General features: G+C 43.1%; 1 protein-coding gene across 8 annotated transcripts in view; it reads left to right on the forward strand.

Moving 5' to 3' along the window:
- Window positions 1–15372, forward strand: part of PITPNM2 (phosphatidylinositol transfer protein membrane associated 2) — a 176416-nt gene that overhangs the window by 76211 nt on the left and 84833 nt on the right. For all 8 annotated transcript variants that reach the window (XM_081893196.1, XM_081893195.1, XM_081893198.1 and 5 more), the window contains one exon: window positions 1206–1382. In XM_081893196.1, coding sequence (XP_081749322.1) covers window positions 1305–1382 — 78 coding nt within the window. In that variant the 5' untranslated portion in view covers window positions 1206–1304. The remainder of the gene's footprint in view (window positions 1–1205; window positions 1383–15372) is intronic.

A 15372-nucleotide genomic window follows, 5' to 3' on the forward strand; every position in this document is an offset into this window, starting at 1 on the left:
TAGTACTGAGGCCACATACCTCTAATTCTTTCAGGTTGTGTATGGGTCTCTGTATAGTGGTACCTCTGGTTACGTACTTATTTCTTTCCGGAGGTCCGTTCTCAACCTGAAACTGTTCTTAACCTGAGCTTTAGCTAATGGGGCTTCCCGCTGCTGCTGCCGCACTGCCAGAACACAATTTCTGTTCTCATCCTGAAGCAAAGTTCTTAACCTGAAGTACTATTTCTGGGTTAGCAGACTCTGTAACCTGAAGCGAATGTAACCTGAGGTACCACTGTATATGATGTGCTGGAAGAGAGTGAACCCAAACAAAACTAATCTAGATTATACACATTTGCATGCTTCTGCTTCAGCTGTCCAAGGGGAGGAAGAAGGAACTATGAATAAAAGTACTGCTTAGTTCTTCTCCTTTTCTCACCAGCAGCTTCTGCATGTTTTGAGGTTTTAATTCATATCTGTAAGGACTAGAAACTTGCAGAGGAAAGCTAAAAATTTGATTTCCCCCCCCCCACACACAGACAATTTATGGACTGGCCTGCCCAGGACAGTGCCAGACTCTAAATACATAGAGCCCCCTTTCATGGTGTGCAGTGGTTTCCTTCCCTCTATTTTGACTTCTCAACAACATTATGAAGTGGGTTAGGCTGAGAGTGAGGGAACAGTAAGCTTCATGGCTGAGTGGGTCTACCAAGACCTAGTCCAACATCTTAACCTGTGAGTAGCCAATATTATGTCTTCCAAATCTCCCAGCCTCCCCATCCATTGGTTATGTTGGCTGCGACTGATGGGAGTTAGTGTCTAAGAAGCACTGAACAGGCTATCCCTGTTCTAACATTTTACACCACACTGGCTCTCACTGTGCACTTCTCTCCCCGCAACACAAATTTACTTTCCTGCATTGTGACTAAGGACTGGTGAGATCTGATCTTGTGTGTTTGTGTTTGTATGTGTGTGTGTGTGTGTGTGTGTGTGTGTGTGTGTGTGTGTGTCCCTACTTTGGGAAACACGTAATTTGGAATTTATCTCAGATCTCTGTCAGTGTTGTGTAATGGTTCTAGCCCTGTGATTTATTAGGAAATAAATCTGTTGTTTTGGGCTGCATTCCAAAGTGTAATTCAGGAAGTACTTACCCTTTGATTAATGACAAGTTTTAAAAAAATTCATTCACAAAATTAAATGCACCTCTCTTTCTGTTTTCATTTCAGGGGGCATTGATGCATGAGCTTACTGTTATGTAAGCAGCCTCCAGGAACCACCTCTGGCTTGCATTTCTGACCAGACCAAAGGGCTGCTTGGATTTCAAGATGCTTATAAAAGAGTATCGCATTCCACTTCCGATGAGTGTGGATGAATATAGGATTGCCCAGCTGTACATGATACAGGTTGGTTCACACAATTGTTGACATACTGTCCCAGAATAACAGATTGTATGGTAAAACCATAAATGGCGTGAATTTTCTTTGAGCCAGTGTGTAATCAGAGGAATGCCAGATTCTGAGGTACGCAGAAATCTCTCTTACCTCTTGGTGAGGGTGATTAACTGAGTGCATAAATTGATGAATGACTTTAAAAATAACCCATGAAAGTGGCATGTTTAGCACACAGTTTCTCATGGAGTCTTGTCCGTTTTTGCGTGGCTTCACCTAAATATGCTTTTTTAAAAAAAATTCTCTTCCCGGTTTCTATAAGATGTTTAAATATGTTTTGAAATGTTTAAATGCTGCTAAGCAGGGAGAAAGTGATGCTACAGAGAGGAAGCTATGAAAAAATAACGGGAGGCTCACAAACTTGTAAAGCGAGAAGGTGGGGAGAGAGACAGACTCAGTAGCTTGTGTGGGTAGGGATAGATGAATCAGTTTATTTCCATCCTGCATCATTTCCTCCGATATAAAAACTGGTCTGTGCCATCCCAGTTATGTATATATTAAAAAATAATAGAACAGAATCATAGAGTTGGACGTGACCTGGGGGTCATCTAGTCCAACCCTCTGCAATGCAGGGATATGCAGCTCTCCCTTACAGGGATCAGACCTGCAACTTTGGTGTTAACAGCACCACATAGTTCTACAAAAATTTAAAATCATGTACTGGTGAGGTGTCCAAGGACTACCCTCCTTCTTTTCTAACATTTAGCACCTGCTTGGATTTGCTGGTAACTTCACTGTGTCCATGCAGTCAAGAAATATTTTTAAATGGGCCCATGAAGTGGTTTGTTTCCAGGCACAATTCAAAGTGCTGGTAATTATCCTTCATGGCTTAGATCTAAGCTATTGGAAAGACTGTATTCCCTCGTATGAGCGTTCTCAGACTTTGAAATTTTTGGGTGAGGCCCTTCTATTGGCCCCATCACCCTCACAGGCACACTTGGTGGGGACACAGGAGGGCCTTCTTAGTGTTTGCTCTCAGACTTTGAAACTCCCGCCCTAGAGAAGTTAGACTGGCTCCCTCCTTGCTGTCTTTCAGCTGGCAGGCTTTTCAAGATGGACTGCTGTTAATGAGGGGCCTGGTGCTGTGAGTGAGTGAGTGAGTGAGTGTAAATCATTGTTCCCTCCCATATTTTTAGCTGTCCTTTTATCTGTATGTTGCCTTGAGTCCCTGTCAAGGAGAAAGGTGGGGTATAAACAAATATAGAAAAATAGTAACGGTTATAATGTGCAGTCCCTTCCTGAGGAGAAAAAGTTGGCTGCCCCCCTCTGCCTGTAGGGACAAAAAAATTTTCCATGCAATGTCCTTGTAAAAATCATTTTGGTGGTTGGATTTGACTGGCTTGCAGCATGCCAGTTGGCTAATAGCTATGCACATGTTGTTATAGACCTTTGTAAGGCTAATCCTAGCCTTAGGCATACTTAAGGCTTGTTTGCACAATTAAAATTTAGAGGTTATTATCCTGAGGTAGCGCCTTCTGCCGACACAAACCACTAATTCTGGGGTCTTCCAGTTACACAGCCTTTCTGATTACCTTGCGTTATTTAGTTGCCTCTCTTCCTTCATGCAATTATGAGAATTCCACCCACACAAATTTCAACTGCCAGTGTTCACATGAGCCTTAATTTGGGCTTGGAGAGAAACAAGGCCAGAGCCTCCTGATATTTCCCTGAAGCGGACTGCAGTCCACAAAATGTTATGCTACAGTGAAATTTATCGGTCTTTAAGGTGCCACAAGGCTTTTTAGCTTTGTTTGCTGCAGCAGACTCACACCCTACTGGAAATCCGCTTACCTCTCTTGAGGTGTGGCGGCATTGCGGCCGGTGACACCTCTCCCAATGCATCCCAAGGTGGCTGCCTCTGCCAGACGATCCTGGCCGTTGGGTTGCCAGAAAGGTTCGCACATGGCAGGAGGTTCGAATGTAGCCTGCCTGCCAAAGTGGCCAATGGCAGGCAGGCTTAGGGGTGGGCATTCCTGGAGGGGTGGAACTGACTGAGCTGCAGGCTCCACTCAGGTCCACTCTTCGGGTATTTAAACAAGTCTTCCTTGGCACACAGATTATCATTGGATTTTCCACCCACCCTCCCTTTGCATTGACCTTGCTGTGGACTAAGTTAGTTGCTGTATTCAGGGCTAGGTAGGAATTTTCCCCTCAGAGTAATAGGCACTTTCTGAGGGTTTAGCCTACCTCATCGCAGTTGTCACAGCTGTGGGCAATTTTAGGCATTGGGTAAGCCTTAGTCATGGTTGGAGGGGAGGTTTCAAGCCTCTGTCTGCTGCTCCAAGAGAAGGGGTGTCCCGTTAAAGGGATCCTGGAGGAGGTGCTTCTGTCCAGATGCCCAGGTAGTGGCTAAGGCAATAGTCCTAATAACCTCAAGGTGGTGATCAAGGGGCTCAGATTATGATTGTTGGGTCCGGTACTTTTCATGTGGGGAGAAGCAGCCCTTGAAGTATTGGGATCCTGAGCTGCATAAGTTGTTTTCGGTCAAAACCAGTACTTTGAATTTAGCCTAGAAACTAATTGATAGCCAGTGCAGTCATCTTAGAATTAGTGTTATATGCTCAGACGGTTCTGCCCCAATCCATAATCTGGCTGCTGAATTCTGCACCTGCAGAAGTTTCTGAAACATCTTCAAAGTTGCACTATGTATAACACATTACAGCAGTCCAGCCTAGACAATACCAGAGCATAGACTTTTAGACTGTCTCTGTCCCTATAGGGCAGACTTCCTCAACCTCGGCCCTCCAGATGTTTTTGGCCTACAACTCCCATGATCCCTAGCTAGCAGGACCAGTGGTCAGGGATGATGGGAATTGTAGTCTCAAAAACATGTGGAGGACCTAGGTTGAGGAAGCCAGCTGAGCCACCAGGCAAAGCTTATGGAAGGCACTCTGCTATTGAGGCCACTTGAGCCTTAATGACAACAATGGATCCAGATACATTCCTAAGCTATGTACCTTCTCCTTCAGAAGGAGTGTAACGCCATCCATAGTAGTCCACATCTGCACCATCTGGTCTAGGAAACGACCCACTAACAGTGTCTCAGTCATTTCTGAATTAGGCTTCAGTTTATTGGCTCTCATGCATTCCATAACCAAGGCAAAACATCAGTCTAGCACATCCACTGACACACTTGCACATGTAGTGTCACCAGCATTTTTGCTGACAGCGTACTCAAAAACTGCTAATGATTCCACTCATAGATAGATATAAACAGCATGGGAGATAGTAATGAATCCTGTGAGACCCCACATTGAAGGCACATGGGGCTAGGCACAAGCCCTGTCATCTGAAAATGACTGGAACTACCACAAAGCAGTGCTGTCCACTCTAACTCAGACAGCCATTCCAGAAGAAAACCATGGTCAATGGTACTGAAAGCTGCTGAGAGATCAAGGAGAATTAAAAAGGGCAAATACACACCCTGCCTCTCTCCCAACAGAGATCATCATACAGGGTGACCAAGGCAGCTTCCATGCCCAAACTGGGTCGAAACCCTGACAGAAATGGATCTAAAAAACAGTTGTCCAAGCAGGGGAGATTAGCAGCTGGCGATTACTTAGATTTTCTGAATCCAGGAAGGATTTCTTAAGGAGTGGTCTTACCACTGCCCCTTTTAAGCTGGAAGGAGCCACCGCCTTGCATTAATCACCTCCCTGGCTCAGCTGGCTGTCCCTTCTGGTCTAGTTTTTTCAGCTCTGAGGTTCAAAGGTCAAGAGCACCGGTGGTTCCCCAGACCAAACCAAACACCTTTTCCATGCCCTCAAGCCTTACTAACTCATCTAACACAGCAGGACTAGACAGTGCTTTGGACACCTCTTGAAACTCATCTGCTAGAGTAGTAGAGACAAGGTCAGGGGATGTAAGCAATTTTTTCTTCAAAATGCTTTGTTAACCAGGTTCCTTGGGGCCTTTCCCTTGAAGTGCACAATGGGTGGAGGGCCATAAAGAAGTATGGAATTGGTCCTCTGTTCTGTGTCACTTTGCTGTTTCTGTTCTAGAGGGTGTGTGCAATGAATCATCTTGTGTCTCTCACTTTCATGCATCGTTTCTCCTCCTGGAATCCCCTGCTGAGGTTTCAAGTGCCCAAAAGCTGAGGCTGGATTAATTGTAACCTGTGAAGTGCTTGTCACTGCCCTCCCCCACCCCTCCCCAATTCTTTCCCCCTAGAGCTTTCATCACCTTGGCTGCCCGTTGTCCTGGTGGTTTGGCATTCTGCAATGAACACATAACAGCTTCCATCAATTAGAATTAATTCTACATTACAGCAGTGGACTTAATGTACCCTGGATTTGCTTGCAGATCAGCAGATGCGAACTTGACTTTGTTGTCTTTATTAGATTTTAGACTCCATCAATACCAACGTTTTCCCATCAGGTGCCTTCTTAGTACAAATGCAGTGTTAGAGAATTCGGTTTGGTAGCATTTTCGCCCTCATTTTCAGTGGTGCATTATGGACACTTGTTTGTGGTTTATTGTTTTCTTAACTTATAAGCCACACTTGGAAACTGAATTTGAACTTTAAGACAGTTTATAATTTAAAACAGTATTAAATATCAGAATAGTTAAAATACTAAAATTACTAAATAAAACACAGTAAATTAAAAAATAGAACCAGTAACAGAGTGAAATATTTAAATTAAGCAAGAGCTTGTAAAAGAAGAATGAGCTTCCCCTACTGCCACACTGTTGATGCTTTAGAATTGTAAAAAGGAGTAGTTTATAATGCAGTTGTATGTGAGATTCCCTTTTCATCATTTATTTTCATGGGAAGAAAGGGGATGCCTTCGTCAGGAAGCAGGAATAGCCTTTGTTTCATCCAAGGTGGTCGGGCACACAATGCCGTTGGTTCATCACTTCCTCTTACCTTCCAGTTGAAGGCAGCCATTTGGGTACAAACCATTTCTAATAGTGTCACTCAGAGATGTGAGAACAGAGTGATTCTGCCTATCTGCAAATGTCAGCTTTCAAACAGCAACAAGAAGTGCAGGGTGCATGTTGTTAGTCTTGCCTTTTCTTGTCTTTTCTGTCTTTATGATCACTTTATCATGGCACTCATTGTAGCTGCTATGAATCTTAAGAATGGTTTATTATTTTTGTGGGGTTTTAATTTTTTTTTTCATTTTCACATTCTACAAATATTTTAACAAAACAAGAAAAAACCCACAAAATCTCAACAAAGTTAGTCTGCATTTCTTTCGACTTCCCTCCCCTCCTTTCTGTGGTTACTTAGTTTGTATATTTTTATTACTGTATATCCAATTCAAAGCTATTTACTTTTCCCCCCTTACGTTCTCATTTAATTAATTCTTACTGCACAAGTTTATGTCAATCCTGCTAATGTTTTAAGATATTTACAACATATCTTCAGATAATCAATAAATTTTTCCCATTAGATTTTTGTGGGTTCTTGGCAAGGAGGCCTTAACTGTGTTGGGGAGATAGTGGTGGAAGCAGTATGTGTGCCCAGCCTTCATTGTTCCTGGCAACTGCATGGATTGGCACAGCAGCGCTGCCTGAAGCATCGTCTGTGTGTTTGCCACAGAGACCGGGCATATTTAAACAGTATTATCTCATGCCTTCAGTAGAAGCCATGTGGAGGTGCCCACGAAGAAACATGGGATAGTTGCCTCTCTGGAGTGGGTGTCTCCAAGCCCTCTGTACATTTGGCCAATTACTCTTTTTCCTTTGCCTCTTTTAGAATCAACCTTTTAGGACATTGTACCCAAATTTTGCATGATAGTTCTTGATATTAAGGAGCAGGGTTTTCTGTCTCTTTGATACAGTTGGATGCAATTTTGAATTAAGATAGACTGAACATTTCAAAACTCTTCTAATTTTAACCACTGATTTCAAAACTGCACCAGTTTTTTTCTCATGTAATGGGCAGAAGCTTCCTAGTAGTTCATATTAGTCCCTCCCCTTTTAAGGAGCATTACCTTATAAGTTAAAGTGTCTTCTAATTGATATCCTAGGAAACAGATGAGCTGTTTCTCCAGGACCCATTTCTAGTCCTTATGTACCTACGATGGGAAAGTGGTGGAATCATGATTGATGGAGTGTTCCTCTTTTGTAACAGCTTAAGTTGGGAGGAGGGAATACATGCACACAGTTTCTTTCAAGTCTTTCGCATAAAACATTCTGCTACTTTGTGTGCATTCTTCAAAGAGTAGAATGGACCTGAGCCTGCTTCAGGTTTTATTTGTTGCTACTCCAGACACTAACAAACTCCAGTAAAAGTTGTCTGGGCCCAAGTAGGCCGTGCTCTAAATGTCCAGCTACTTCCAAAGTTTGCATCCCCTTCCATAATATCTCATAGCCTAGTATTTTCACGATATTCTGCATTTTTCTGCCCCTGCTCCACACATTTGGATGCCAGTGCCTACAGAGTGGAAAAACCTGAGGCAGTGTAAGGTCAGGACATGAAACAAATTCCACTAACTATCGTATTTTTCGCCCTATAGGAAGCACTTTTCCCCCCCTCCAAAAATGAAGGGGAAATCTGTGTGCGTCCTATGGGGTGAATGCAGGCTTTCACTGAAGCCTAGAGAGTGAGAGGGGTCGGTGCACCCCTCTTGCTCTCCAGGCTTCAGGAAGCTATCAGCAAGCCTGGGGGGCCCGCGGGAGTTCCCGCAGGGCTCCCTAGGCTGCGGATAGCAGCCTGCTGCACGGAGCGCGGGGCCCGCTGAAGCAGAGTGCCCTGCGCTTCGGGCAGAAATCCGCAGCCTAGGGAGCCCTGCGGGAAAATTGTTTTCCTTTATTTCCCCCCCCCCCAAAAAAAAACTAGGTGCGTCCTATGGGACGAAAAATACGGTAGGTGTGACCAATGCAGCAGCATACAAACGTTTTTGGATTTCAACTCCTTTCAGTCCCAGCCAGCACAGTCAATGACCAACATCACTTAGAGATAGGGATGGGGGAGACATATGATTCATTGTGCATTCAAAGCTAGATTTATCAAGCATTCACTTTTCAAAACAATATGAAAATTGAAACACAATCACCCTTCAAAATTTTTCAAAATTTTTGATGTATTTTTCCAACCAAACAATGCTTACAAAAGTGCATGTATAGGGGAAAATGTGCTTGGAAATGAATAAATGACTGGGGGAAAGCATATTAGGAGATATCTCTTTCAAAATGTGTTCTTCAGACAAAAAATTATTTATTAGGAGAAATTTTATGAGGATTCTTTTTTAAGTTCACAAATTGCTACATAAATCTGGAGAACTGAATGTAAGGTCGGAGAAATGAGAAATGGAGAGAATTGAAATTGGCTGATCTAGCTATCCCTATCTAGAGGGTTCTGTGTTAGTTTTCCCTGTATTTGCCAAGGGGCGGGGAGCAAGACACACAATTGTCATTTCCTGTGGTAACAGCATGTTAAGGGGATAATGGCTAACATTTGCTTTCTCCCTCTGTCTCCTTCCCATCTTTATTCCTATAATGACGGCTATGTTGTTATCAACCTATTCCAGTCATAATTGTGGTAACAACAATGGCAAAAGCCACGGGTGAGATGTGGCTAAGTTTGAAAGCTTTTACTTGGCTAATGGATGCACTTACTTCATCTTTGTATTTAGACATTTAATGCATCCCAGCAGCAGCAGCAGCAGCCCAGACTGGCAGTGTCCTGATACAAACTAAATTGCAGCGAAATGCATTACAAAGTAATATATTTTAAAATAGGTATTAAAACTGTGGTGGAGAGATAGCTCAGTTGACAGAGCATGAGGCCCTCAATCTCACGGACATGGGTTCAAGCCCTACGTTGGGCAAAAGATTCCCACATTGCAAGGGGTTGGACTAGATTACACCCCCCCCCCCCGGTGGTCCCTTCCAATCCTACCATTCTATGAACCTACAATTCCTTGAAAACATACACTTTGAAATGTTCTAGTAAAAAAATCTTTCCTTGTTGAAACAAGCAAAAAATCCAAATTACCCAATGAGTGCTGCTGCTCTTGATACACTGCAGTCTTGCTTAGGGGATACCTTTCCCATGGCAAAAAATAATTGCCCTCTTGAGGGGTTAAATTAGCATAGTGAGAAAAAGAGCATTATCACCAGGGACTGCTGTTGGGAATACATTACTCTCTTATAACTTTGTATAGTTTACATAGAAATATGACAAACCTATTGCAAAATAGGGGAAGGGAAGGTTGATGTGGATTTGGATTTGCTTTGCCTATGTGTTAGATTTTTGAAAGAGAAATATATATTTCACATTAGCATTCCTATCCTAAATTGGTTTTCTCAGAAGTCCTGCTGATTTTGCTGGAGTTAACTTTCAAATAGTCAAGCCTAGGATTGTGGCTCTGCTTCTATCTATCTATCTATATCTATCTATCTATCTATCTATCTATCTATCTATCTATCTATCTATCTATCATCTATCTATCTATCTATCTATCTATCTATCTATCTATCTATCTATCTATCTATCTATCATCTATCTATCATCTATCTATCTATCTATCTATCATCTATCTATCTATCATCTATCTATCTATCTATCTATCATCTATCTATCTATCTATCATCTATCTATCATCTATCTATCTATCTATCATCTATCTATCTATGTATCTATCTATCTATCTATCTATCTATCTATCTATCTATCTATCATCTATCTATCTATCTATCATCTATCATCTCTATCATCTATTTATCATCTATCATCTATCTATCTATCTATCATCTATCTATCTATCATCTATCTATCATCTATCTATCTATCTATCTATCTATCATCTATCTATCTATCTACCTACCTACCTACTTTGGGACCTTGGAAGCCGAAAAGAATCCTTTAGACGTCCAAAATGTTTGGGAACCAAGCCGCATAAGCCGCGTCAAACATTCGGGCTCCAAGGAATGTTCACAAACTGGAACACTCACTTCTCAGTTTGCAGCATTTAGGAGCCAAAATGTTCAACTCGCAAGGCGTTTGGGATGCAAGGTACAACTGTGATACGGAAACTGTATTTTTCCAGTAACCACAATGGGCTTAGTTCCATGTCTTGGGAGACTGGGGTGGGTGGGGGTGCTCCTCGCCCTCTGACACTGCCTGTGCTGCTTCATTTGTCAGATGAAGTGAGAGTCCCTGGGCCATAATAACACTTAAAGATCAAAGCTCCATCTATCTCAGTGTTGTATGCAAGCACTGACTGCTAGTGATTCTCCAGGGCACCGGTTTTCAACTAGTGTGCCATGGCACTTTGAATGATGGTCAGGGGTGCCATGTGAAACACTGGCCTCTGTCCCTCTTTCCTTCCCTCCCGTCTGCTGACGCCTTCTCGCATTTCTGCCTCCCAAAGGCTTGTGTAGCTGTTTGTTGCAGCCGCCCTGACTACAAGCTTCCCAGGTGAATGGTGCCTCTGGGGCTGGTTGGGGGGTATTGGTTGCCAGGAGCTGAGGTGGCCTTTGGGTAAGCAAGCAAGCAAGTGGGTGAGGGACCCCAGTCCACCAGCCTTTGCTGTTGGGAATGGACAGACAAATCCCAGTGTGGCAGTGTGAGGAGGCACCTCTCTTTGGGGTGGGGTGGGGCAGCCCAGAGACCAGGGAAAGCAGCAGCAGTCGCCTGGAGGTCTCTCAGGGACAGGAGGCTGAAGAAACACTCCACAAGAGAGGGTGCTTGAAAAAGGGTAAGAATCTGCCAGCTCTGCAGACAAGGAGTGACATAACTGGGCTCCTGAGCCCCACGGGGTGTTCCAGAAAGAATGTAGTTGGTCAAGGGAGCCATGGACTCAAAAAGGTTGAAAAGCTCTGCTCCAGGGTTTTGGACAGGGATCCTTTTTCGCTCTATCTGGAGATGCTGGGGATTGAATTTGGAACCTTCTGCATGCAAATGTTATGCTCTGCCGCTGAACCACAGCCCTTTGCTTCCACGAAATCTTAGGTAACCATAAATCTGCATGCTATTTAAGAACCCCATTTATGTTGGATGGAAACCCTCTTTGACCAAAGATGATAGTGGCACAGAAGTGAGTGTGCCAAGCATGAGCAATGGTGGCCCCCTTAGTGCACCTGCAGATCCCTGAAGCAAAGAGCATCTGTCTCCAGCCTTTGAAAATGTGTTTGCATTTCCTCTCTTAGCATTTGGTGGTTGACACTTACTTGGAAAGTTCATCACTTTTTCTTGCGTGTGTGTGTGTGTGTGTGTGTTTTCTTTTTTGAATGCTGATCAAGAAGCAATTGATCTTTTGGTATGCTTGGCCATCTGGAGAATGCACATTTTTCTTTTCTGTCTTAGAACACAGCGGGAGCTATATAATTAGGGCTAGTCATCTTTTTCAAAGAATCTGATACAAATTCCCGTGAATCTCTGCTTTAAAAAAATTTAAATCAGGCATACCCAAAAGGTTCATAAGCATTTAAGTGCTCTATTTATTTCAGTGGGGTGCAGTGGCCAACCAGCTACACAATGCCTTTGTAAGAGGATCCCAATGCGTTCTGCAAAAACAAATCATGTGTTTACGAGGGAGAATTGGTTGGATAGTAATCTGAAGCAGAGAAATGGAGGGCAGAAGGGTCAAGTATCTTTCCTCCCACCCCCCACAGCTGCTTCTTTGCTCCAAATCTCTCCCCCCCCAAAAGCAGCTTCTCATTTTTTCATTTCTCTCTGTTTCATCCAGTGACTACTAGGGGGGTCAGATCATTCTCATGAAAATGGAAACATGAGTAGAAATCGCCAAAACTTGTATTTTGTGACCCATGTCTGGAATGGAAATCAAGCTATTGTTGCTCTCAGCCTGCAAACAAAACATAATTGATTACATTTCCCCATCTCCATTTGCATTGCATTTCTTTTGCGTTTGAATGAATGGAGTGGAATAATGTAATGACATTGACATTTGTGTAATTAATTATGCAATTTACATAGGTTATGTAATTTCACCGCAGAGTGACAGTGACAAACGATGTAATTTTTGATGGAAGACAAACAGCAGCAGAAAAGTGACAGTGCTGCGTGTGACTACAGTAGAGACTTGAACGCCTTGTGAAGACCCAGTAACAGCTGCGTAGAGCAAAGAAGCACAAGCTGCTAAAGAAAACACTCTTGTGTTTTAGAAGCCAAGAGCGTCAGTGTATCAGATGGCTGCTTCTTCTTCCTTCATGGCTTCCACAGGTCTCAGTTTGAACTGGGGCTTAGTTATGTGACTAGAGGTCCAAAGGCATTGCTGTGAGTGGGAAAAGCAGAAGCCTGGTTGCTACGGAATAAGCTGAGGGAGGCAGGCAAGCCGGCAGGTACGCTGAGGAAGAGGTACAAGCAGGTTGACAGCAGCTTTGTCTTTGCTCAGGAGATGAGGCCAAAGGCTGAGGTGTTAAGAAACTCAGTTGACCCCTTGGGTTCACGGTTAATGAGCTGCAGTGACACCTTCTAGCCATTTACTTTGGTGGTGGCCAAGTGCAGCAAAAAGCAAATCAGTCTTTTTCTTCTGGCGACACAATGCTATTCAGGTCTGGCTGGCCATAGTATCCAGACTGAAACCCCCTTGGTATCTTATTCTCAACCCCAGAACCGTTCTGAAAGCCAGGGCTCAGTCCTGGAGTATAAGGAATGATACAAAGAAGACAGGGCTGCTGAGCATATGCATGCCCATTCGGGTGAGGATTATTTCTCTGTCAGAGCAGCGCCAGCCTGCCCATGAGGCAAGGTGAGGCGACCTCCTCAGGTGACAGGATCAACAGGGGCAGCATCCTGATGTACATCATCATTATTTTTTGAATTTATTTATTCAAGGTCTCAGGGCGGTTCTTACTCCCTTGTTCCTGATGCAGATCTTCACTCACCCCTTCTTCCCTGGCTGGGGGCACCATTTTGCAGTTCTCCTCAGGTGCCAAAATGTATTGCCAAAATCCCCAACGTTAGAGGATGTAGCTTCCTATTGTTCTTGACACATGACGTGCATCTTTACAGAAATAAAGATTTGGGCCTCCAGCTGTGTCCCCTTTCTCCTGTCCACTACTGCCAATCATTTACTAATACATCTTTTCCAGATACCACATTTCCCCATGGGGGGGGGGGATCAAAATTTCACAACTATCCATTTGCTTTTCTTTAAGATAAATGTCTGGGTATTTTAAGGATTTGCATAATTTATGTTGCACATACAATCAGGCCCCTTTGGCCACAGGATGCTAGTTTGTTGTCATTTTTATACCAATAGCCTTGCCTCTAGATAAGCACTGCATCGCTATATCTACCTGAGTGCTCCTTGTTTGTATTCTGCCTGCATCCCTACAGTTGTCTTGGAGCTGCCCGAGTTCTGCTGGTATTGATCTTGGTTCTCAGTTTTCCAGGAAATCCAGTCCAAGGCTCTCATCCTGGGCATTGGCCCATGCCCCTTTGCACAGCTGCTCTTTATTTATGTGTGTGTAGAGATACAGCAAGGTCTGGGCAAATGGCTTCCTCTCCTAACAGCTGTGTGTGGTGTGTGTGTGTGGAATATGTCCTTGTGAGGTATCCAGATGAATAGCACCGTATTATGTGACCATCTGTTATGGGCAGGCTGAAAAAGAGCAATCCCTGACGGTTGTTACTAGCAAGCTACGTCCCCCACTCTCTCATACACACTTTACACATGTCTGTGCCTAGCTGACTGTCCCCAGACAATACACAATGCAGCTTAGTTTCCATTGGCCAGACTTGCCCCGAACCATCTGCCCAAGTTGTGATATGGGGAGAATAAGTCACATGGGCTGGGACCAAAAGAGCCTTCATAGTTGCAAAGGTTGCATGGATTGCGCAGCAGATGCACTAGTAACAAGCCTTTTGTGACCACCATAAAATCATAGATTTGGAAAGTAATTGGAAGGCTGCCAACTGCAACGTAAATAGAGTCTGTCCACTGACCAAGCTCTACATATCTATGGCTATCAGTTGGTTGCTAGATTTTACAACCTGACTCTCCCTCTCAATCTATGTTGTATCTCTGTTGCAGACAAAATACTTTTTCATAAAGTAAGTGATTAATATACTGAATTTACTGCCAGAAAATGTGGCGATAGCTTAAATTGATTTAAAAGAGAATTGGTGAATTTTATATAGGGGAAGGATCTTTCACTGGACTAGTGGTATTTTGTTTCATTAATGGTGTTTTATTGCACTGTAAACCATATATTTGTTTTAATATGCTGTTCACTGTTTGTTGGGGGGGGATTGGGGCTGGAAAAACAGCATGTAAATAAACCATAATAATAATACTCTTAATCAGTGCTTTTTGTGTGTGACAATACTCACTAGTTTAGATTATTGTCACCTCTTTTTTTCTTTCCATGACAGTCATTCTGTACTGGCACCTACAGCACTTTTATCAAGATATGAGTACCAGAACCTCACTTTTTTAACCAAAAAAGCACTGCTCTTAAAAAAGAATGTGAGTCAACAGACATGTACATCTTTCCCCCTCTGCCCAGAGTCAGAGATTACCTCTGGGAATCTGTGAGTCATTCCTCTATTTTTCTGGCCTGCACACTGAACCCAGTGTATTAACAATGGGATCCCCCCCCCCAGGTTTTTGTCAGCCAGGTGGTTTAATTGGGCTGGCCAGACTGTGGATTTCACTTGTAACTAGTAGAAAGGGCACCAAAAGCTGCATCAATGGAGAACACCACATTATTTGAAAAATAAATAAATAAGCAAGCTATTGGAAATTTTCAGCATTCATTTTAATAACACCACCACAAAATGGACTTATTTTCAAGTTAACACCGAATTGAGCCAAAGTTAACCCCCCTCTACACAGCCTCATTTTGTTTTGTTTTTCCCCCCAACTGATTTTAATCTGAAGATTCTGCAAACATATATAGAGAAAAGGTACATTTTAATACATATAACAATACTGCAGCCACGGTAGAGATATGTTGGATTTATCTATAACAGTATGAAAGGGAGTTCTGACATTATTTTTCAAGAGTCATCTGTTTAAGCATACTA

This window comes from Podarcis melisellensis (genome assembly GCF_964234715.1).
Source record: "Podarcis melisellensis genome assembly, chromosome: 16".
NCBI classification, from domain to species: Eukaryota; Metazoa; Chordata; class Lepidosauria; order Squamata; family Lacertidae; genus Podarcis; species Podarcis melisellensis.